The 22576-nt window shown below is 38.0% G+C and overlaps 1 protein-coding gene across 2 annotated transcripts in view; it reads left to right on the top strand.

The window, feature by feature from the left end:
* The window catches only part of GRM7 (glutamate metabotropic receptor 7), a 534523-nt gene that overhangs the window by 316646 nt on the left and 195301 nt on the right, over positions 1-22576 (top strand). For both annotated transcript variants that reach the window (XM_075005038.1, XM_075005037.1), the window contains exon 6: positions 21239-21439. In XM_075005038.1, coding sequence (XP_074861139.1) covers positions 21239-21439 — 201 coding nt within the window. The remainder of the gene's footprint in view (positions 1-21238; positions 21440-22576) is intronic.

Raw genomic sequence — 22576 nt, 5'->3', positions numbered from 1 at the left:
GAAATACATGTATGTGTGACCTAATTCCCTTCCTGCACTAGTGTAATCTTATTATTTTCAGTGGGAATACTCCTGATCTGCTCCTGGGTATAGATGAGAATCAGGTCTCCGAACATAAATCTCAGTGTTTATGATAAGCATGCTTATGCACATATCCTAGAGACATGTTTCAAAGAACATGAAATCCAAATAATGTTGAATCCAGTGTTTTGTCCAAATTGCAAGTTGAAATGAGATGTATATATCCACACCAGGTCAAAAGAAGAGCAGTGAATTATAGCTTTCATCTCATAGACTAGCAGTGATGTTCAGAAAAAAATCTGCATGTGTGATTTTTAAAAAAGTAAATGTGCAATGTGATGTTATTTGAGAAGACAATGTGGAAGAGGAATAGTTTGATTTCAACTCTGATGCCCTAGGGTTTAAGGCCATTACTGGTTCCCAGGGGAGTAAAATCTATAAACTTGAATCATCCCCCAAGAATGCCCTTTCTTATGTACATACAAGTTTCATCCTTGCAATATCTCTCAGATTTATCCGAGGTTCAGTCGTATCACTCTTTTTAGCCCCCAAACAACCTACATTCCATGTAAGTTTGGTGTTCCCTCTTTTTACTGTCAAAATTATTTACCATGGAAATAATCTATTGCATAGTGGAGGTTTTCAAGATATCAGCACTTATATGAACTCCACAACACCTTCCAACTTCCTGAATAAATTGAACTATTTTGGGATGCAGTCACCTAATTTTAGATCTCATCATGTTGTCACACTGAGCCTCTGTAGGATAAGACACATGGCAGGATAGTAGGGAAGGTTGTGGGCTGCAGTTCTTGCTGTTGCCATCTGTTTCATTTATAATACTCTGAATAAAAGGCTCCACCTTTAAGTTTTTAGTAGAAAGATGCTCATACCATAGTGTTAAGAGCTGCTTTTCATTTGAATTGCCCCAGTGTATGGAGATATTTGTACCAGAAGCTTTGTGTGTAGACTCTCTGCTGGGTACTTTGATGTAGCGCCTAACTTCAAAGTTAGTTCCTAGTGCAGATGTACCCTCTGTAATGTGGACATAACCAGAGAGACATGAGAAACAAAAGATGTGGCAAATAGGACAGCCTGGGGCTATAAGAATATTAGTTATGAATTGAACATCTAAAAGTGATTTGGTACATTAACAAAGTGTGTAATTTACTACAGAAAGACAACTGTACTTTGTAAAATGCCATCAGAATACTCCATCTTAGAAAAAATAACTAAGATGTTTCAAGCTCTGTAACCTATGGTCAAAGTCTGAAACATTTTTTCACAAATACCAAGAGCCATAGTGTGTGTCATACACATTTGAGTCTAGATTTATGATAATCATTAGCATGAATATCTACTGAACTTCCAGAGTGTCTCAATCTGAACTATTAAATCATGTCAGTCACAAGGACTAATAATAGACAGATTCCTAATGAAGGTCTAAAGCCAAGCCCTTTCAAGATCTTCTCAAGGTTTGGGATGACAGCCTCCTCTAAATGATCATTTTGTTTGTTTGAAACACGAGGACAGATTTCAAATGCTGCAAGAAAGCAATCTTTAATTCACAGATAACATTGGCAGCAAGGTGCTGAGGTTTTGTGGGTTCTTCAGTAGGCCATATTTGCTCATAATCTTAACATTTGTGGTGATAAACAGAGATGCTGAGGTTGAGTCCTCCATTAAATATCATCAACCCTGCGGAAAAGGTATGTCTTTGGAGTCTCCACAGCAGTGCTTCCTATAAGCTGAGTGCTAGGGCGGACATCCAGAAAAGATTCACCTAGCTGATTAGCAAAATGCTCACAGGCAGCAGTATGTGTTTCTACTGATCATGCACATTAACACATGCCTCAGTACACATAACAAAATTTATTCCATACCTGAATGAAAAAAATTAGATAGAATTAAAATAGCATTTTTCACCTGGCTGTGGACCAATGTTCTAATTCCTCTGCCCTAAACCAGGTGCAGCCTTTAATTCAAGGTGTGAGTCAAAGTCCACTCACTTTGTTTCCACTGACTTCAAATTTTTTAAAAAAAGTTTCTAAATAAAATGATACATTCATGTCTATCAACTTGTATAATCTCTTGATAATCAGGTACATTTTCAAAGTCAAAACCCATTTCAAAGGACAACCAATAAATTCTTGCAGCATACTGGGGAAAGGTGTTGGTGTTGGGGAAGGGATGGCAAGTCCTCAACTGATAGAAATCAGCCTCATTCTTGGAACTGGTCATGTGACATACATTTTAAAAATCTTTGCTTCATCAGGGAAAGCCCAAGATTAAATAACTGGATACATACACCCATGTTTATTCAAAATTAAGGTTGCATGATAAAGTTCACCAAAGTAATCAAATGTGAAAATTATAGTTGTCCAAATAAGTGTGATAGTGTCCTGTCCTACAAATGTTCTGAGAGGTTGTATATTTTCAAATGATCCAGATTCAGATACAGCAACGAAGGGTCCTGTGGCACCTTATAGACTAACAGAAAAGTTTTGAGCATGAGCTTTCGTGAGCACAGACTCACTTCATCAGATGCTGGACCATGCTCACGCTCAAAACTTTTCTGTTAGTCTGTAAGGTGCCACAGGACCCTTCGTTGCTGTTACAGATCCAGACTAACACGGCTACCCCTCCAATACAGATTCAGATAGTTTTTCCATATTGCCGGGTGCTGAAAAAGATTGAGATTTGGTCACTGTCACACAGAAATGTAGGATATAGTCTCCATCATGTGTGGGCTGTAGTTATTTGGCAAGATCCCACATGGGTTCCTGGGCAGGCTGGTAAGTGTCATCTAGGAGTGTGCAGGCTCTCTTACAAACAGAAGTTGGTCCAGTAAAAATTACCACATCCACCTTGTCTCGATAATATCTTGAGACCAAAATTATTTCATGAAAACAGTTTTGCAATCTTAGTGGTATCTGTAGCAGTTGCTATGGCTATATATCCAGGCTCTTCCAGTGGTGCCCATCACAGGAGGATCTTTCATACATAGTTTAATTAAATCCTATTTAAACATCAGTCCTTAAAGGCTGATCACTTAAATGTTATAATGTATGTTAGCTGAAGTCTTATAGTATAGAAATAATAAACATGATGTTTTATGTGCAAAATTGTAGAATCATCTTGAAAGGGTCAAATTCTTCTCTTTGTTACACATGCAGAATTCCCGTGGAACTCAGCAGGAGTTCAAGTATGTATCTCAGCAGATTTTGGCCCAGCATGTGTTCTGTGTTGGATGACTTTAAAAGGAACAGGAAAGCTTTTGAACAGAACTTCCTTAAAGAATGCTGTTTGCTATTTCTCTTCTAAACTGGTGAATTAAGTGACACTCTCTGTGTATATGTGTATAATACATAATATTTCATTGCAGAGACAATACAAATACAATACATCTTTCTTTGGTTGCTCTGATAGCTCTAAGTAAGGATTAAAGGGCAGTGAAATTTATTTTCTCAATTACGTCCTGTACTCTGATGCAGAAAAATAAGGATTTTAAATTTTTCTTCCTCTGGTCTCCCGGTGAACTCTGTTTCCTCTGTTTCAATGTTTTGAGGCCCTATCAGGCATTTTCCTCCACACTGAAGCATACATTTTGCTCTAGCCTTGCAGATCCTATTGTTCAGAACCCTTGCTTATGGGCTCCTGTGTGCACTGAACATCTTCATTTGCTGTATAAAACAGGGGTGCACAAAGTGGAGGACTGGCCCCCTCAGTGGGGCATGAAATTTCCTAAGGGGAGGGCATCATGTTGGGATACTGGTTCTCAGGCTCATTCATCTCATTAAAAATGTTAAGAACATAAGAACATAAGAATGGCCATACTGGGTCAGACCAAAGGTCCATCCAGCCCAGTATCCCGTCTGCCGACAGTGGCCAATGCCAGGTGCCCCAGAGAAGGAGAACAGAAGACAATGATCAAGTGATTTATCTCCTGCCATCCATCTCCTGCCCTTGTACTGAAGGCTAGGGCACCATACTTTACCCCTGGCTAATATCCATTTATGGACCTAACCTGCAAAAATTTATTGAGCTCTTTTTTAAACCTTTATAAAGTCCTGGCCTTCACAGCCTCCTCTGGCAAGGAGTTCCACTGGTTGACTGTGCGCTGTGTGAAGAAAAATTTCCTTTTATTAGTTTTGAACCTACTACCCATCAATTTCATTTGGTGTCCCCTAGTTCTTGTATTATGGGAAAAGGTAAATAATTTTTCTATGTTCACTTTCTCCACAACATTCATGATTTTATATACCTCTATCATATCGCCCCTCAATCGCCTCTTTTCCAGACTGAAAGTCCCAGTCTCTCTAGCGTCTCTCCATATGGGACCCGTTCCAAACCCCTAATTATCTTAGTCGCCCTTTTCTGAACCTTTTCTAATGCCAATATATCTTTTTTGAGGTGAGGAGACCACATCTGCACACAGTACTCAAGATGTGGGCGTACCATAGTTTTATATAGGGGAAGTATGATATCTTTTGTCTTATCATCTATCCCTTTTTTAATAATTCCTAACATCCTATTTGCTTTACTAACTGCCGCTGCACACTGCGTGGATGTCTTCACAGAAGTATCCACTATAACTCCAAGATCCCTTTCCTGATCTGTCGTAGCTAAATTTGACCCCATCATGTTGTACGTGTAATTTGGGTAATTTTTTCCAATGTGCATTACCTTACACTTACCCACATTAAATTTCATTTGCCATTTTGCTGCCCAATCACTCAGTTTGCTGAGATCTTTTTGTAGTTCTTCACAATCCCTTTTGGTTTTGACCGTCCTGAATAACTTGGTGTCATTTGCAAACTTTGCCACCTCACTGCTTACCTCATTTTCTAGATCATTGATGAACAAGTTGAACAGGATCGGTCCCAGGACTGACCCCTGGGGAACACCACTACTTACCCCCCTCCATTGTGAAAATTTACCATTTATTCCCACCCTTTGTTTTCTGTCTTTTAACCAATTCCCGATCCATGAAAGGATCTTTCCTCCTATCCCATGACCACCTAATTTACATAAAAGCCTTTGGTGTGGGACCGTGTCAAAGGCTTTCTGGAAATCTAGGTATATTATGTCCACTGGGTGCCCCTTGTCTGCATGTTTATTAACCCCTTCAAAGAATTCTAATAGATTAGTTAGACACGACTTCCCTCTGCAGAAACCATGCTGACTTTTGCCCAACAATTCGTGCTCTTCTATGTGCCTTGCAATTTTTTTCTTTACTATTGTTTCTACTAATTTGCCTGGTACTGATGTTAGACTTATCAGTCTATAATTGCCAGGGTCTCCTCTGGAGCCTTTTTTAAATATTGGCGTTATATTGGCCGTCTTCCAGTCATTGGGTACCGAAGCGGATTTAAAGGAAATATTGAAATATGTTACTGTTTTTATGTCTGTGTATTCACATTTATATACTGATTAATAAAGTTTTTATATTCTACACACTTATTTTCTTACATGTGCCAAAAGGGGGTTTATTTCATATGAAATTTCCATCGGTTTGGATTACATCAGACAGGTTGGGGGAGCCCTGCTAATTGCAGGGATGAAGAGCGGGGCCTGACATAAAACATTTGCTCACCTCCGCTTTAGAAGAGCAATAAATTCATTCTAAGCACAATAACCATCATGATCGTCAATCGTTGTTAATAATAACATTAATGTTTATTCCTCTAGCACATGCAAGACCCAGACATGGAGCATGTCTCTCTTGTGACACGGGCTGTACCATCACAGAACTTGACAGTCCATGGCCCAAAGAGCTTATGATCCAATAATATCAGTAATAATTACATAAGCAAAAACCAAGTTACGGAGGTATTACTGAGATTAAAAAGTCAAGCACACAAAAGTTGGAATTGGCAAATCACAGTTGCCAATTTAAATTTATATTCGGCCCCTATGTTCATTTGTGTCTTTTAATTATAAGTTATAAATAGTTAATAGACTGTTTTAATTATAGGATCACAGACTATTTTTTCCTCTGGCTCATTCAATGTACAGGATGGGGAGTGCTCATTAGATGCAGTTATTTTGATTTCTCCTCATTGTTCAGTGTACGGCCCCATTCATTATTTACTTCACATTCTGCACAGTTCTGCTCTGGAGACAAAATTATTAATTCCTTGTGAGCTTTCCTATGCTGCTCATCAACATGTACCTGAGTGCTTCAAAACCAGCCTAAATGCATCTTCACCATTTCCTATAAGGGGACGTGCAATTATTTTCATTTTACAGGTAAGGTGCTGAAGTGCAGATTAAGACTCAGATTTTCCACTAATTTTGGATGTACAATTTGAGATGCCAAGGAGCTGATTTTTTGGAGTACCTAGCATTATATAGTGTTTGGCATTTTCAAACCCCAGCTCCTCCTGATTTCAGATGCAGGTGTGTGTGTTCATCAGACCCCAGGATATTAGTTGGGCACCCAGAAAATGAGGAACACACAATTAGTGATTACCTGTGAAAAATTTGGTTCAAGTGGCTTGCCTAGCATCACCCAGAAACTTGATGGCATTTTGATGGTAGGTGTTCTGTATAGTGTTACACTTGGTTTGTTTAGCATGTGGTTGATTTATATGTTTTTATATTTGCTGTCAACTGTTTCTGTATTCCCCTGCTGTTTGCATAGTTCTTTTGTCTGATATTTGACCTTCTTATCAATTTCTTAATGTAGTTTATAATCCCCTGAAAAGTTAAGAATATAACTGATGAGTTATAAAACACAGTAACTGCTTTGGATGCAATATTCATTTCTTAAAACATTATAACATTATGCATTTCACATTTTCAAAATTCTAATCCTACTTGGAATTTACTTTTGAACTAGTGAGTATTAAAATAAGATCATCACTCTTTATTCAGGGCCCAATTAAAAAAAAAGTTTTCAGATTCTTATGTTCCAGGTGGTGTCCTCCCAGCAACACTTACTTAACAGAGTCAGTTTTCAAAGTTGTCTTGGAATTATTGTTGATGATGAGAGTAAATAAGCAAAATGTTATTAATGTAAAACTCTACTGGAAATACAGTAGTTGATTCATGTACCAAATGATAAAACGATAAATGAAGTTGTAATAAAAATTCACTTATGTAAAAAGAATACCATGTTTAATATTTTCTTTCATTTGCATTTGTTTTATTCTCTCAAAATTTCTTTCTCACTATAAATCTTTAACACAAATGTGATGTTCATGAAGTTTTATATTATATTAGATACTGATTAAAAGCATTAATTTATACTTTAATACTGCCTTTTACTTAGATTTACAAGCAGCTCTCCCCTTTGTGCTAGGTGAAAATTAACTCAAGTTGCCAATTTTGGCTGGACATAGTCCTGAGGTTTTCATTGTATTACATCAGATTTAACCAAATACAAACCTGGGGACTCCAGGACAATCTTGGAAGGTTGGCAACCGTAATTCAATCCTTCTAAGCACTAAGTACATTGAATCATGTTGGGCCAAATAAATCCCTGGTATAAGTCCAGTGACTTCACTGGCAGGAATTACATGGGCTGTGGCTAGGGATGTTTTGACAGGAACATGAAGTGTATGGACTATAACTCAGACTGTAATTAATGTAAAGTATGAAAGGTCTAAGCTATACTATGTATGTGCACATATATAAATGAGGGCAGTAGCTTGACATTTGGTACAGCCCTGCAAATCAGTGGATATCCACTTTATATCCATATCCATACATATGGATACAGATATCTGTGGCTCATTTACGGACATGAATGTGGACGCAAATTTTGTATCTGGAACCATGCAAATTTGCAGGTATCCATATATCATTTTTGCAGAAGTGGCTGTGGATACCAAATTTTATCCAAGCAGGGTTTTAATATTTGGGGCAAATCAGCAAAAGTGAAAACAGAAAGTGACCGCAAGGATGAAAAATCCCATCATCAGGGCATTGTCCAAAGTGCTCTAGTCTGGAGGCTTGGAAATGATGGCTGCCACTTGCATTCTGAAGAAAGAGATTCTGTGGCTCCATCCATTCATCCCAAATCTGGGACTTTTGGGGAATTTCCTCTATCCTGTTCACTCACCACTTGGGGCATGTATTAGCCTACTCCTTACATCTGCTCATGGTGCTCCCAAGTACTCATAAGATTTAGGTGGGGTAGAGAGGTTAATTACATCAAATGGCTAAATCAAAGCTAGAGCTATGGCATACTTCCACTCAGGGTTAAGATGTTGCCACAAATTAATATAATCAGTTAATGTAATCAGTGTGACTTTATTACAGAATATTGGTAATATAAGCAAGATCATCTAGAGTACTCAATCTTAGTGACTCCCTAATAGTCTTTATTAGTACTTTCTGAAGATCAGTTGCAGTATGTGATATTTCCTTATGATTTCAGTAGAAAAGTAAGTTATAAGGCATAGTTACAACTTGATTCTTCTGTTAACTTCATCTGAAAACCCTGGTTTTCTATTCATTTCAATGGAGTTACTTCCTATTTACCTCAGGTTTAGTGGTAGTAGAATCAGGTTCTCACTCTCTATTGTTACATATATCCCAGGGGGAAACCAGTAAAAATGGGCATTAACTAACAAATTCCACACTATAAAAGATGTTCCTGATCATCATTTGTACAAGGCAATAATTCTGATTTCCAAATTAGTCTTAAGCTATGAGGTTATCTCATTATATTGAAGTAATGATACCTTGGAGAATTAGTTTAATGTTGAAGGTTGCCAGCAGAACAGATTAGAAGAGAGGCTTATTCAGTCATTACAACTAAGCCACAAATGGTTTGGGCCCTGACTGTCTGAAAGATTGTTTTCTCTTTTCCAGGATTTTAGCTTCATGTACAGCTCCTCTGCTTTAGGAAATTGAGGTCTGTGTGTGGAATTAGGGGAGGTGTAGGCTGAGTGGAGGGAGTTAATTAGAAGGTAAATCTGAGGGAACAAGTGGAGCTTCTATAGAATCAGACAGCTGGAAAAAGTATGAGGAGAAAGACTGAAGTTTCTCTATAAGGTAAGGTAGAATTAAACGGTGATAGGAAGCCTTGACAAAAGGGCTAGGACCTCATGAGGAAAGGTGTCACTAGGCCTAAGAGAAAGCAGGCTGATGAAGAAGAAGCTTAAAGTATTTCAGGCAAGAGAAAGTCCCAGACCTTACCTGCTTATTATAGAGTTCTAGGTGGAGATTCAGAGAGGAGTAGGCTCCGGTACCATCCATTGCTGAGTGGTATTGCTGGGGTGGTGGATGGGAAGACTCCCTCAATCACTGCAGGACTGGCATAGTGCGAAAAGGAGGAATGAAGACTGTCTGACAATGCTTGTGCAGAAAGACTTTGAAACACTTTCTCTGGAGGGGTGCTCAGAGTGTGATCGGCCAGAGGGCTGTTATGAAGCAGCCATACCATGATTCTGTAAGCAGGAGAAGAGCAGCAATGGGTTACCGAAAAGTAATGTCTCTAACATTACCCTAGAGAGGAGAGATGCCTGAAATATGTGTACACTACTTGATCTCAAGGGAACAGGATGGAACAGTTTCACACTTGTGTCTGCCTGTCCTTACACAGGTATGTAGTTTTGCCAGAAGAGCAGACACAATTACACAGATTAAGTTTCTTTGTTTTATTTTTATACATCTGTATAGGCACAGATAATACCTGACATCAGGATCAGAAGCTGGTATGTCAATAATTCCTGTTTGCATTCTGCCATTTACAGATGGAAGTGGTATATACGGAATAGGAAGAATTATAACAGCAGCCACAGAATTTATGGAGAAGTAGTCTGTGAGTGTAACTTCTACCATATATAATGGATTCACAAACACACGAGGAGTGAATGTCTTTATGTCAGCATTTAGCCAGCTGCTGAAATCTTGTTTACATAAAGTAGCTGCTTATTTGATACCATGAGTATTCTGCATTTTAAGTTAAATCGTTTTAAATAATTGCCATCAGTTCTTAATAACATTGAGCATTATTTGACTACCCTTTGAAGGCTTGTTTAAAGACTTCTTAAGAAATACAAGAAATCTGCCACAAGAGACTTCCAAATTAATATAACAAAAACGCCACTGAAACAAGGTGTTGATACTTGCCCAGCATAAGGATTTCATGCCATGAAAATTGTAGTTACTGCCTTCTACATGTCATGCATCATTGAAGTATGTAAAAACCAGGATTAACTGAAGGTTGAATAGGAAAGGCCAAGAACTGAAAGAGATTTTTGAGGGAAAAAAAAAAGGTGTAGAAATTCTCTACTTAGCTACTTTCTCACAGAAATAATAAGCTGCTATACAAAGAAGCAAAGTATGATCAGAATGCCTGAAGAAGTACTCATTTTCTACATCATCTAGAACTGCTCAGACAGACCTTCTTCCTCTTTTACTTCCATTGTTCTATTTAATAGAATTCCATGAAACTGGCAGGAGGATCATATCCTTCTTACTCTTCTGGGGGAATCACAATGATTTACAGCTGAGAATATAGTGGAAGGTGAGATTAAATTTTCTGTCAACACCTACAGATAAATCTTTTGAAAGTAACTCATACTCTTTGTCCATAAATAGCCTTTGTGTTTTCTCCTTCTCCTGCTGTACAGTACTTAGATATTCCTTTTCAGATTCAATGGGACGATAATGCATTCTCCTTTAACCATGTGTGGTCTTTAAATATGATGTGTCAGCTGTGGTGACAGTGAAAGAAATAGTGTTGATGCATGACCATAAATCTATCTCCAGCTGGAAAAACAAACAAAAAAACACATGTAATAGAAACAACAAAAGTTTCAAGTCAAAATAGGAGGGGAACTGATGTTTTGCTTCTATCTTTGCATCCGATGACAGCATGGAGAGCTCTGGTGCCTTCTCATTTTACAGCTGAAAACTGAGCCCATCTGTTGGTTCTCTATCTATCATATCAAGCCTTACTCTTCTGAGAGTCTCCAGGGACATCTTAATGCTCTGTGCCTGTGGATTCAAAAAGAGTATCTCCCAGCAGACACTCAAATGTATGATGTTGAAACACTAGGCAGAACAGTTATCTGTAACACTCTTAATGGCTTTTGTTTTTTCCAGGTATATTTAACAATAATAGTTGCAGGAGACAGAGCATGTAAGTGAATTTACTTCTGGAGCCATATGTACAGCAGGATACAACATTTTGCTTAGCTGGCTCAGAGGGCATGAAAGGGGAGAGCATCTGCAAGACTGATGCTGAAGATGGGGTTGGAGGTAAGAGTGTTTGGCTGTCACTTATCCTCACCCCAACTGACTCAATGATTAGGATATCTCCCTGGAGACTGGATTTAGAAAGCACAAAACAGGCTCAGGTTAACTTTCTGGCTATGGTTACACTACAGTGATCTGTCTACAGAAGTTACTGTGGGAAGAGATGTTCCAACAAAATTTCTGTGAATCGATCGCATCTACATGTAAAAGCGGCTTGATCTTTTGATCTGCTCTGTCGACAAAAAGGACCCCCAAAACAGCTACACAGCTTTTTTGTCAACAGTTTCTGTTGACAAAGTGCATTTTATGTATAGATGTGCTGCGAGTTCTGTCAACAAAACTTGCTAGAGTAACCACAGCTGAGTAAACTGTAGTAATTCTGAGATTACTCAGGCCCGATGATTGTTAGAAGAATGGATGGTAAGAATACTTTCTGTATTATCTTTTGGATCCGTTGTTCATATTAGTAACAAGATAAATAGCACAGAAGTTTGCTGTGTAGAACTTTTACAATTCCCATGTTTAGGTCTCTTTTAAAATCAATTTTAAGTCTTTTTCTTAATCAAGGGCTTTCACCTTCTACTTGAGATTTCTACCGCCTTTCTTCCCTTTCAGCTCTTACGTTGGCTCTGTGATTAGAAACTTTTATTTGAAGAAGTCTGGTTGAGGCACTCTTCAATGTCCACCAATGCCCTGCACAGGCAGGAGAATACATGAATTATTGATCTGAGGCACTCAGTAACATAATGTTTCAGGTTCCACCTTTCCCCCTAAACCCTGTAGTTTTAGAAGCAGTGTTCAAAAACCACATATTTTATGTGACAACGTATGCAGTATGACATATCTGCAGGGCCAGACCTGGCTTTGAATAACTTGAATGCTTCTTGCTTTCCAGAGAAATAAAAACAAGTTTCACAAATGATTTTTGATATTGCATGTTCCATCATTGTCACACTCTCAAACATTCTTCTTATTTACCTCTCAGTAACTCTTTCCATCGTTCCTGGTTTTATCATCAGTCTCTTGACTATGGCTTGAATAAATGTTTAAGGTGATGGTCTTAGTTGCCTCTATGCAGCTTTTCGTGTAACTTTGTCCTTCTTTTAACTGGACTCCAGATACTTCTCAATCTTTGCTTCTGCTCTTTCCCATCACACTTACAAGCAGTCAAGCCTGTAGCGATGAACTCTGAGTGCATTGTGATTACTTTGGTATGTGTATGTTACAGCACATGATATTGTGCAATGGCTGATTTCAACAGCACTTCTGCTTCCAACAGAAGGGAACTGTTTTACTTCATCCTGTGTCAAAGAATTTGTGAGTGTTCTAGGTATTATGCAGCACTGGGCTTTGTTGTGGAAGCAGTACAAACATCGGCCTCCTACCTTTAACTGGGGTAGCGTTCAGCATCATTCAAGGACTTATTAAAATTGAGGAAGAAGATTCAAATTGAACTTTCTGTCCATATTCTTCATTCCCCTAGTATCACAGAAGGGAGGAGTAATGTGAGGGTTGTGTGTGAAATTTTAAATTGTGAAAAGCAATTGTATCCTCATGACAGTATACCAAATAAATACCAATATGATACATACTTACATTTGACTTTTTTTTTTTACTGTGCATAGAAGGTATAAGAAGTGAGGAGACTAAATCAGAAGTAAACAACTCCCTTTCTCACATGCCTACCAAAAACAACTCAGAGTAATAGTCTAAAATACTGCAGTAACGGCATTATAAATTATCTTCAAGTTCCCCTTTCTAAGATGCCTTATTCCATATTCCTTCAAACTCTCTTCTGACTGACTAACCTTCCAAAATGGGCCAACTGGAGTTTAATATATAAGAATTTTTTTTTAAAATAAATGATTATATGTCAGTTTATTGTATATTGAGTCCTAAGGTATTAATAAAGGAAGAGTTTAGCCACCTATAGCTCATTGTGCCTTCGTGAAATGCTTTTCAAAAATAATTTGCCTCATTTAGAAAAATCTGGCAGATTCATACATGGACTACATTTTCTGCTGCCCAGGATTTATTGTTGTGTTCTAGTATCGAGCTGCACATTCAGCAATTGCTTGTTTGAAATTTGTTTTTTTACAGTGGTATGAGATTAGATTTAACATGTAATGGTACAATTCATTTTTGAATAACAATGACAGGAAGGCCATAAAGCTACATCTATATGGGAAGCCTCTGTCAACAGAAATCATTGTTGGATTTCCTGGTAAACTTCTGTCAACAGTTCTACACATAAAAGCAGATTGAAATAGGAAGCCACTCTGTTGATGGAGAGCAGACAGATTGCCCGGTGCTCCCTCAACAGAACGGACGATTGAAAGTTCTCTTAATAGGACTTCTGGGAAAGCTAGAAGCCCTGTCTATTGACAAAAGGGCTCTGGGGCATCTACAGAGCTGTTCTGTCTACAGAACACTGTCGAGAGAGGTGTTATACCTGAACAGGGAGAGGTGTAATGCTGCCAGCAGATGTGCCAGGTTTTGTCGAAAAACTGTCAACAAAGTACATTTTGCATGTAGATGCTTCATTGTTTTTCCCAACAAAAGCCCTGTTTTGCTGGGATAAGCCTCTTGTGTAGACAGCATAAAAATATAAGACTGTATTCAAGGTCAGACCAAATGTCTTTCTAGCCCAGTATCCCGTCTTGCAACTATGGCCAATGCCAGGTACCCTAGAGGAATGGACAGAACAGGTAATCGTCATGTGATTCATACCCTATTGTCCCTTCTCAGCACCAAAAAACAGATGGTAGGGACACTATCCCTGTCCATCCTGTTTAAAAGGCACCCATATACCTATGAATTTCTTGTTCTTTTCTGGACACTTTTAACATCCTGGCCTCCACAACTCCTCTGGCAGGGAGTTCCATAGGTGGATTTTCTGCTGTGTGAAATCTTGTGTTTATTTTTAAACCTGCTGCCTATTCAAGTTACATAATAAATTCAATGTGACTCATTAAACTTGAATTTCCAAATGCCCATTTATCAGAGTATAGTGTGGTGAGGCATGAAGTGAAAGAAAAGAGGTGATTAGCTCTCAGTTACTCAGAGCCAGAGGATGGATTCCTTCCCCATCCTAGCTATGGAAGCATATAAAATTCCAAGGCTTCTGGCTGAGATTTAGTGTTGCAGTTGGTCTTATCTAGAGAATCCACATAGCTGAAGAATGTAAATTTTTTGAAAGAGGAGAACACTGATTTTGTGTCACTTCACCTGCTACAGACTGAGTTGTATGAAGCACCTCTGGCACAGATATATTTAATCATGTCATAATTGTTCTTTACTTGCTTCTTAGTTTACATATCTTTATAAAAACAGGTTCATGCATTTGTTCACGGTATCCCTACATGTCAAACTTTTACAATCTAAAAACATCAAGGTTTAATGAATTTGTTATTCCTTGTTTGTTTCTTTTTGTTTTTGCTGTTTGAAAAAAAATAAACATGAGTATTATTTTTGTAAAACACACTAGAACAGGGTATTGCTGCTTATTGGACAACTTTGCTGCTGTGTTGTGCTGTGCTGAATAGTAATCATTGAAGTTGCGTTCCTATCGGCACATGAATATCCAGAAACCTCTCTTCTAGCTTTCACCTGTTTGAACAGTACAGATATCTGAATTATGAAAACCAAACCGAAGTTTTGTGTATTGTGTTTTGTATATGCTTTGTTGCCAATAATTTGTGTAGTACCTTGTGAAAAATTTCCATCTTTTTGCTTGAGAATTACTTAAAATAAAAGGCGCTTGCAATTCAACTCTCACTGCATACATATATATATTAGATGAAATTTCAAATAGTATTAAAAAGAACACTTGTTTAGAGTGTGTATATACCTAGAATTCATTGTTCTGCAGAGGCTCTTGTCAACTCAAAATGGTTATGGAATGGAAAGCTTACTCCAAAGACTTCATTTCCTTTTAATGGATTATGTGAGTCTAAAAATTACACATGCAATCTGTATGCATAAATTTGTGTATGTACAAATTACACATGTGCAGCTCTACAAATCTGCGTTTTATAGTATGCATATGTTTTGTGTATATAGTATCTAGAAAAGAGAAGGCTATTTTGACCCAGACCTTTATTTACCATTGTATTACAAATGCAACTTGGTTTTATGGAGTTTTGTTCTGTATTCTTCCACTGATAATTTGCTACTGAGGGTTTTCTTCCCACTTCTGTATTTCACTGCACATGCTTTTAGCATTTAATATGTTTAATCAGTATTGTTTGTGTTCAGAGCTTCAGTTCCAAGATCACTTCCCTTGGCTGGGCTTTCTGTTGCATTACTAATTTGGTTATGTAGCTCATCTCTGTTGAGGACACTTAAAAGCATTTTCCTTGTCAGTGGCTGGAGATGTAAGAATGAGTGTAATCAATGATTAAAAAAAGTGGACAGTAGGTAAATCTTCAAGACATGGAACCTATTTCACCTTGCTATATTATTTGGAAGGAACTGGATGCTGCCCCTCTAAGTTTGAATTATGATGGGTCTGTATACCAGAGAATATCTTAATCATAATGTGTAGGTTGACAGAACAGAGCTTTGCAGTTTTGATATGATGCACTTTGGCAGCTTGTATGGGGGTGGGAAATTCCACAAATGTTGAAAATGAATATGGAGACTTTTTTATATATATTTGTTGGTCTCGGGTATAACTGAGTGAGTGATTCACTGAATATAATTTCCTGGACATATTTAGACGCTCTTTTTAGTAACATAATCTCCATAGGAAGTCTGTGATCTCCTTGGCTGTCCTAATTATACAAAGTATATTCAGTTATATTTTATTGTTACACTGTGGATTCGCTGTGAAGAATTTGTGTATTTGGTGCTTGATATTCAAGTTGGGTTAGTCATATGCTAAAGCTTTGTGACCCCCTGCTCCAACAAAATATAGACTGCATTCAGTACAGAATTGGATAAAAAAAATGGAGGGTTTGCCTAAAACTCCTGTGTCCAACGTTAAATATTGATTGATCCTGTTTATTACAGAGGTGCCTATAAACCAACCATAAACGATGCCTGATGGTGGTAGGCCCCATAGAAACACAAAGGCCATTTCTACACATACCACTTGTTCCAGAAGTGGCATGCTCATGAACAGCCTGGAAAATGCTAATGAGGCATGGATGTAAATTTTCAGTGCATCATTAGCATATGATGACATGATTTAGAGTCCAGAAGAAGCACTTCTGGACTCCAAAATAGCTGTGTAGAAGCACGGACCATCAGAGTGTCCCAGAAGGAAATCCTCCTTCCAGAAGCCCTGTCTTCCTGAAGCCCTGGGGGCCAGACTTCTACATGGCTATTATGGAGTCTGAAAGAGCTTCTTCTGGACTCTGAATCACATGACCATATGCTAATGAGGTGCCAGAAATTTACATATGTGCCTCATTAGCATTTTCCAGGCTGTTCATTACCAGGCTGCTTCCAGAACAAGTGGCATGTGTGGAAACAGCCACAAAGAATAGACAAATCCAGACCCAAAGCTTTGATAATCTAAATAGATATATTTACACTAAGTATTACATCACCATGGATTCAGTTCTGGTAGTGACAGTTTAAAGCTTAACAGAGTGAAAGTCACCTCTGCTACTCGCTTCAGAGTTGTTCTCCAGGAATGCATAAAGACCAGATTTAGTGACCACATATACATTCATAAGCACAAGGTCTAGACTCTTTTACAAGTTTTATTAAATTTACAGTTATAGTTATGATTACCCAAGCATATAGACATTCCATACAGACCTATTCACAAGTTACAGACATAGTTATACTCACATTCTGAAGAACAGTATTAGATATGATGGGTTTCTCATGGCCTGATTGCCTGTAGAGAGATGGAGTCACACATAAGGTGCTCAGTTTTCTCATTTTCTGCCTTGCGTTTTTATAACGTGATTCCGTCTATACCTTCATTCTGTGTGTCTATGAAAGTGTCAACCCTTTTTTCTTGTATTGGTCTCTGTTCCCTGGGAACTTAGAGTGACCCCAATTTTCTATAGGCTCTGTAAGTTTTCTTTAGGCTTATTAGCGTTAATGTACATCCTGTATCCTGTAGTTAAGATGTGTCAGAGACTGCTGCGACTTGACAGTATTTGTATGATATTATATTTATCTTCTTTTATTTTTTGCAATATTATAAGTTGGCACTTCTCTCTCCATAAATTTAGGGCATCACATTATTTTCTGATCACTTATGTCAATATTTCTTGTCTCCAAGGCCTAAATTAGCTAAGCTAAAATCTTCTAGGCCTAAACCTAGAGATTCTTGTGTTTCAGCTTGTCTTATTTATGTCTAATACTTGGTTACTCTAAATGCTGAACCATCTTAAATTTTATAATCCTACAAATTAACTCTATTATATAAAATCAAGAGATGAAATATGACATACTGATTAATCATAATATTGCACAATAAATGGCTAATAAATTAAAACTATTGGCTATACAAGACAGGTGGACTGGGGAAAATGATAGAGTTTATATGCTGAAATTGCTGTAAATAATTTACAGGACGTATTCAGATTCAATTTATCCAAATTCAGTGAGTTGACCCCAGGTGTAGCTGAACACAGGATAAGGTAAAAAGGGCCCTACTATTCCTTTCTGTACCCTGATTGGATTTACTGGGAACCTCAAAATCTCTGAATAATTTAGAGTATACTGGGGAGGGAGCAATATCTCTTGAGAAATCCTTGGTTGATCTTTAAGGGCAGCTTTCTGTTGGCTTCATCTTTCTCAACCCAAGGCAGAGTATCTGGCCATATGAATGGGGCAATGGGAAGGGAGAAAAAAACTGATTAAGCCAATCAAAGGAAGAATTCCGCCATTTTTTAAAATCACAACTCAAGAAAAAAGATACCATCTATAGCAGAAATGGTGAATTTTGTCCTCTGCTCATTTCATGAGTTCTCCCAAAACTCACAAACAGATTGTGTACATGAAAAAGTCACACTAAAAGTGAAAATGTGTGTGATCTCGAGCTTGCACCAAATGATTTTAAAGGCACTTTTTGGAACATTTTGAGCACTGGTCCCTCAAAAATAATTTCTTCACTTAAATCTCCATTCATAATTATTAAAGATGACAGAAATTTTTGCAAGGACTTGTTCAAGACTGAAGGGTGGCTTTAAAAGCCAGCATATGTATTGTCCCATATTGCCTCTGACAGCCAGTTCCTTGTTAAGTCCACATACTGCAGCCAAGTTCACACAGAGCTCTACTAACTTCACTGTGACTCTACATAGGTAGCAGGACTCTGACTACACATAGCTCATCGTAAGACTGCTAAGATTGGAAGAAGGTGTCATAGTGAGTAATTGAAGATGTGGACTGTGATATTACAGCAATTCAAAAAGTAATATTTTGCAGTGCCAGACCACTATATCATCAGAGTATCTCGAAACACTTAGCCATCAGTAATTGCATTTTGCAAAACCCGGTGAGATAGATAAGTATCACAACACATATTAAAGCTGAGCAAATTGAATCATGCAGGTGTTTCTTGCCAAAGGTAAAAGGAGACAATAGTGATAGACTCGGGGAAAAAAAGTGAGGAGTACTGGCTCTTAAAATTGTACTTTGTTCATTCCTCTGACTCCATTGTCCCATATTTATTATTGGCAAACTCATATTCAGGGCAGCTACATTTGTATTCCCCCTCGGTAGTCCAAAAAGAGTACTTACTCGCAGGCTTTCAGCTGCTTGGCTGCCAGCTGTCTTGGACGGAGACACACATATCACTCCTTCATGAACAGCATATTTTCAGGGTGCGCAGTTCTCCGATTATATTCTGAATTTACCAGCAAAGTCAAATTGTCTCTACATAGAACTGCTTTGCCTTGTCCTAAGGGACAATGAATAATGCAATTGCTACAATTGTAAGTTACCACACAACCCTTCTTATGCAATCCTATTTTTATTTTTAGGATAGAGGCATTACAGAGCACATTTTAAAATATGAGAAGAACTTACACAAAGGCTAATAGGCTTCACGGAGCTCTCCCCAGCTGGCTTTGGCAGGTTCTTCAAAAGCCAAATCGAGTTCATAATAGTTTAGTTGAGAACGAGCATGCAGTTTTATGGGGCCTCAGTAAACCAAGTCCTTCCAAACCTTCCCTATGGACTGGGGCCCTCCATGGAACCAGGAGTCTTTTTTTGTTGATGGATCACAAGGACAGCCCAAAAGCCTCTTTACAACCAGACTATTTATATAGGTGAAAAAATCCTTTCTTTGTCTGTTGGTCTTTGCATAATCCAGACTGGGTCTTTGAACTGTCTTCCTGTAACAGTTGATCAGCAGACCCCTCCAGGCAAAGCTTCAATATCTGAGTCTGGAGGTGAATGTTTCCTCTTCCCCCCTCCTCAGAAGTTCCTAGGATTTCCACTTCACATGCATTGTTGCCAAAAAAAATCAGTTGTAGCTGCTATATTGTTGAAAACAGTCTTCTGAAGTTCACATTATCTCCCAGAGATTGTATTAGTCTTTATTCCTGTTAAGAAAGTGCCACACAGTACCACAAAACCACGCAAATTTATATTTTCAATACAATGGACCCCAAATGTATTACAGGGTGAACCTCTCTAGTCTGGCACCCTTGGGATGTGACTGGTGCTGAACAAGAGATTTGGCCAAATTATGGGAGGTCAGTGTTGTCAAGCAGCATTACCGAAACTTACTGAGCTCTTAGAAGATATTTAGGGACAAATTGTGGCTAAATAGGAGCCACTGACAGCCAGCACTGATGGCTGTAAACATACTTTATGGGGCAACAGGAAAGTTGACCACACTCATGATAAGTGGACATCCAGCTAACTAATATCATGCTGGACATCAGATGTTGCCAGATGAAAGACTCTTGGATTAGAGAGGTTCACCTGTAGCTGAATTCCATAAAGTTTCTACAGAATTTTGTCATATCTGTCACAAAGCTGTCTAGGTGTGTACACTTTTATATCTGAGGCAAGATGGCACTTGTTTAATAAAGTTAGGTAATATTCCCTGACTAAAGTATTCAATAAATTTCACAAATATTATATTTGATGAATAGTTTTCTATTTGACTAGCTCTAGTGTCGTTCCTTTTCCCTTCTGATGCAAATGATGATTTTTTTTTCTGTAAAATAGGGCTAATGTATAGAGTGAAAGATCTTTGGTGCAGCGCCTAATGTAGTGGGACCCATAATATAAAATAACAAATAATAATATTTATTAAATAATAATAATATTTATTAAATAATTATTCTTGGAAAACTGTGCCTTATTTTTTATTGGTATTTGGGGGCATCATCAGTTTGTCTGTATAAATGGGGAATCTTTAAGCTAAGGCTCTGTATTGCTAAAACATTTTAATGGCAAACAGTGGATTGTGAAGGATGCTAAATTGGTACAGGAAGAGGAGTGCATAGTAAATGCCTAAATACTGTGCCTGTTCAGTTTGCCTTGACAGTAGGCATGTTAACTATGTTCTCCTGGGCTTCCTTTGTTTGGTTGTTTCTTTTTTCTATTTGTCTATTTCCTACAGTTAGAGACTGGAATATGAAAGGCAGACTGTAATATCAGACTTTAAAATACCACCACTGCACTGTTTAAATATGCTTTAATATGCTTTCTTCATTCAAAGACTAGCATGTTCAAAATACAGAATCCAATCTCTCTTTCTCTGGGAGATGGATCCCGGTTGAATGCACAAACATGTCTGTGGCTAGGACAAGATTTACCCCTCTTAACTCTCTGACTATAAGTTAAATGTCACAGTGTTAAGAGTAGAAGATATTTTGTTTTTATTTAAAATGCAAGAAAAACTGAAATTAAAACTACTCTTTTCAAAATCCTGCACTGGCTAACCACTTTGATTTCTTTAATGCTCCATGAAGTGGACCAACTTGTGTTCAGCACTTGGTGAATTCTGCTCCTCACCATCGTTCTCTCTCTCTCTCTCCCCCCATGTGTGTTTGTGTGTGTGTGTTATGTGCAGGGCAGGAGAGAATTGGAAAAGATTCCCATTATGAACAAGAGGGGAAAGTTCAGTTCGTGATTGACGCTGTATACGCCATGGCTCATGCCCTTCATCATATGAACAAGGATCTTTGTGCTGATTACGCTGGGATCTGTCCAGAGATGGAACATGCAGGAGGCAAGAAATTGCTGAAGTATATACGGAATGTTAACTTTAATGGTGAGTCCGCAGCAATGTGTATTCATAGCACTTCAGGGGACATAAGATTTTACGTTTAATTAGTCCCTCAATTATTCATTGTTTTACTGCGATGTCTTAGCAAATAGTGACCATCATTAATATAGTTCATGTTAATCATTCATTTGATTATGTACTGCTTTCCTTGAAGCAGTGATTTATATATATGTTTACATTTCTGATGTGCTGTACTCCTAATAAAGTTCTATTTTGAGAACAGTACTAAACTGTGCTGCTGGTTCATGATGGTTGCACATGGAAATTAGGATGAAAGCACTGAATTCTGCTAATAACCTCAAGATTTGCCTTCATCAGCAAAAATGGGTGATAGGCAAAAATTCCCCCTGTCTAATTGTATAATGGCTAATTTGAACTGCATTACTTAAAAAAGAAACTCACAGCAGCTATGGGTAATGTGTAGACTCTTAGCATCATCTAGAGTATATCCTTTGATCTTATCATTTCCACCTACTTACGGGGTTGGGAAAAGGCAAGTATTTGACACACAGGACTCGATCTGTTTTGTCATTTTCACTAGGACGTCAACAACGAGAAGTCGTGTGGCATTTTAGAGACTAACAAGCTAACCTGGATCAGACGGAGACTTCTCTTACACGAGGCTCCATAGATAGGGATTCCCTAGAAGTTAGTCAGATAGGGAACGTGGGAAATAATATATGGGCAAGATCAGATGTGAAACAATCGCATATAAAAAAATCCAACGCGTCTGTGAAAGGCGGACATATAAATAGTGGTAGTTTTTTAACGTGCTTTTACACTAATGCTAGGAGTCTGTCGAATAAGATGGGTGAACTGGAGTACCTCATATCAAAGGAGGAAGTTGACATAATAGGCATCTCAGAAACATGGTGGAATGAGGACAATCAGTGGGACACTATCATACCGGCATATAAATTATATCGGAAAGACAGAACAGGTCGTGCGGGTGGCGGAGTGGTACTATATGTGAAGGATAATATAGAATCAAATGAAGTAAAAATCCTAAAGGAATCAAAATGTTCCATAGAATCATTATGGATAACAATTCATTCCTCTAATATGAATATGGCATTAGGAATATATTACCGACCACCTAACCAGGACAGTGATAGTGATGCT

Source organism: Carettochelys insculpta, chromosome 11, assembly GCF_033958435.1.
Source record: "Carettochelys insculpta isolate YL-2023 chromosome 11, ASM3395843v1, whole genome shotgun sequence".
NCBI lineage: Eukaryota > Metazoa > Chordata > Testudines > Carettochelyidae > Carettochelys > Carettochelys insculpta.
The sequence above is the reverse complement of the archived record's forward strand: the minus strand, read 5'-3'. Positions and strand labels throughout refer to the sequence as shown.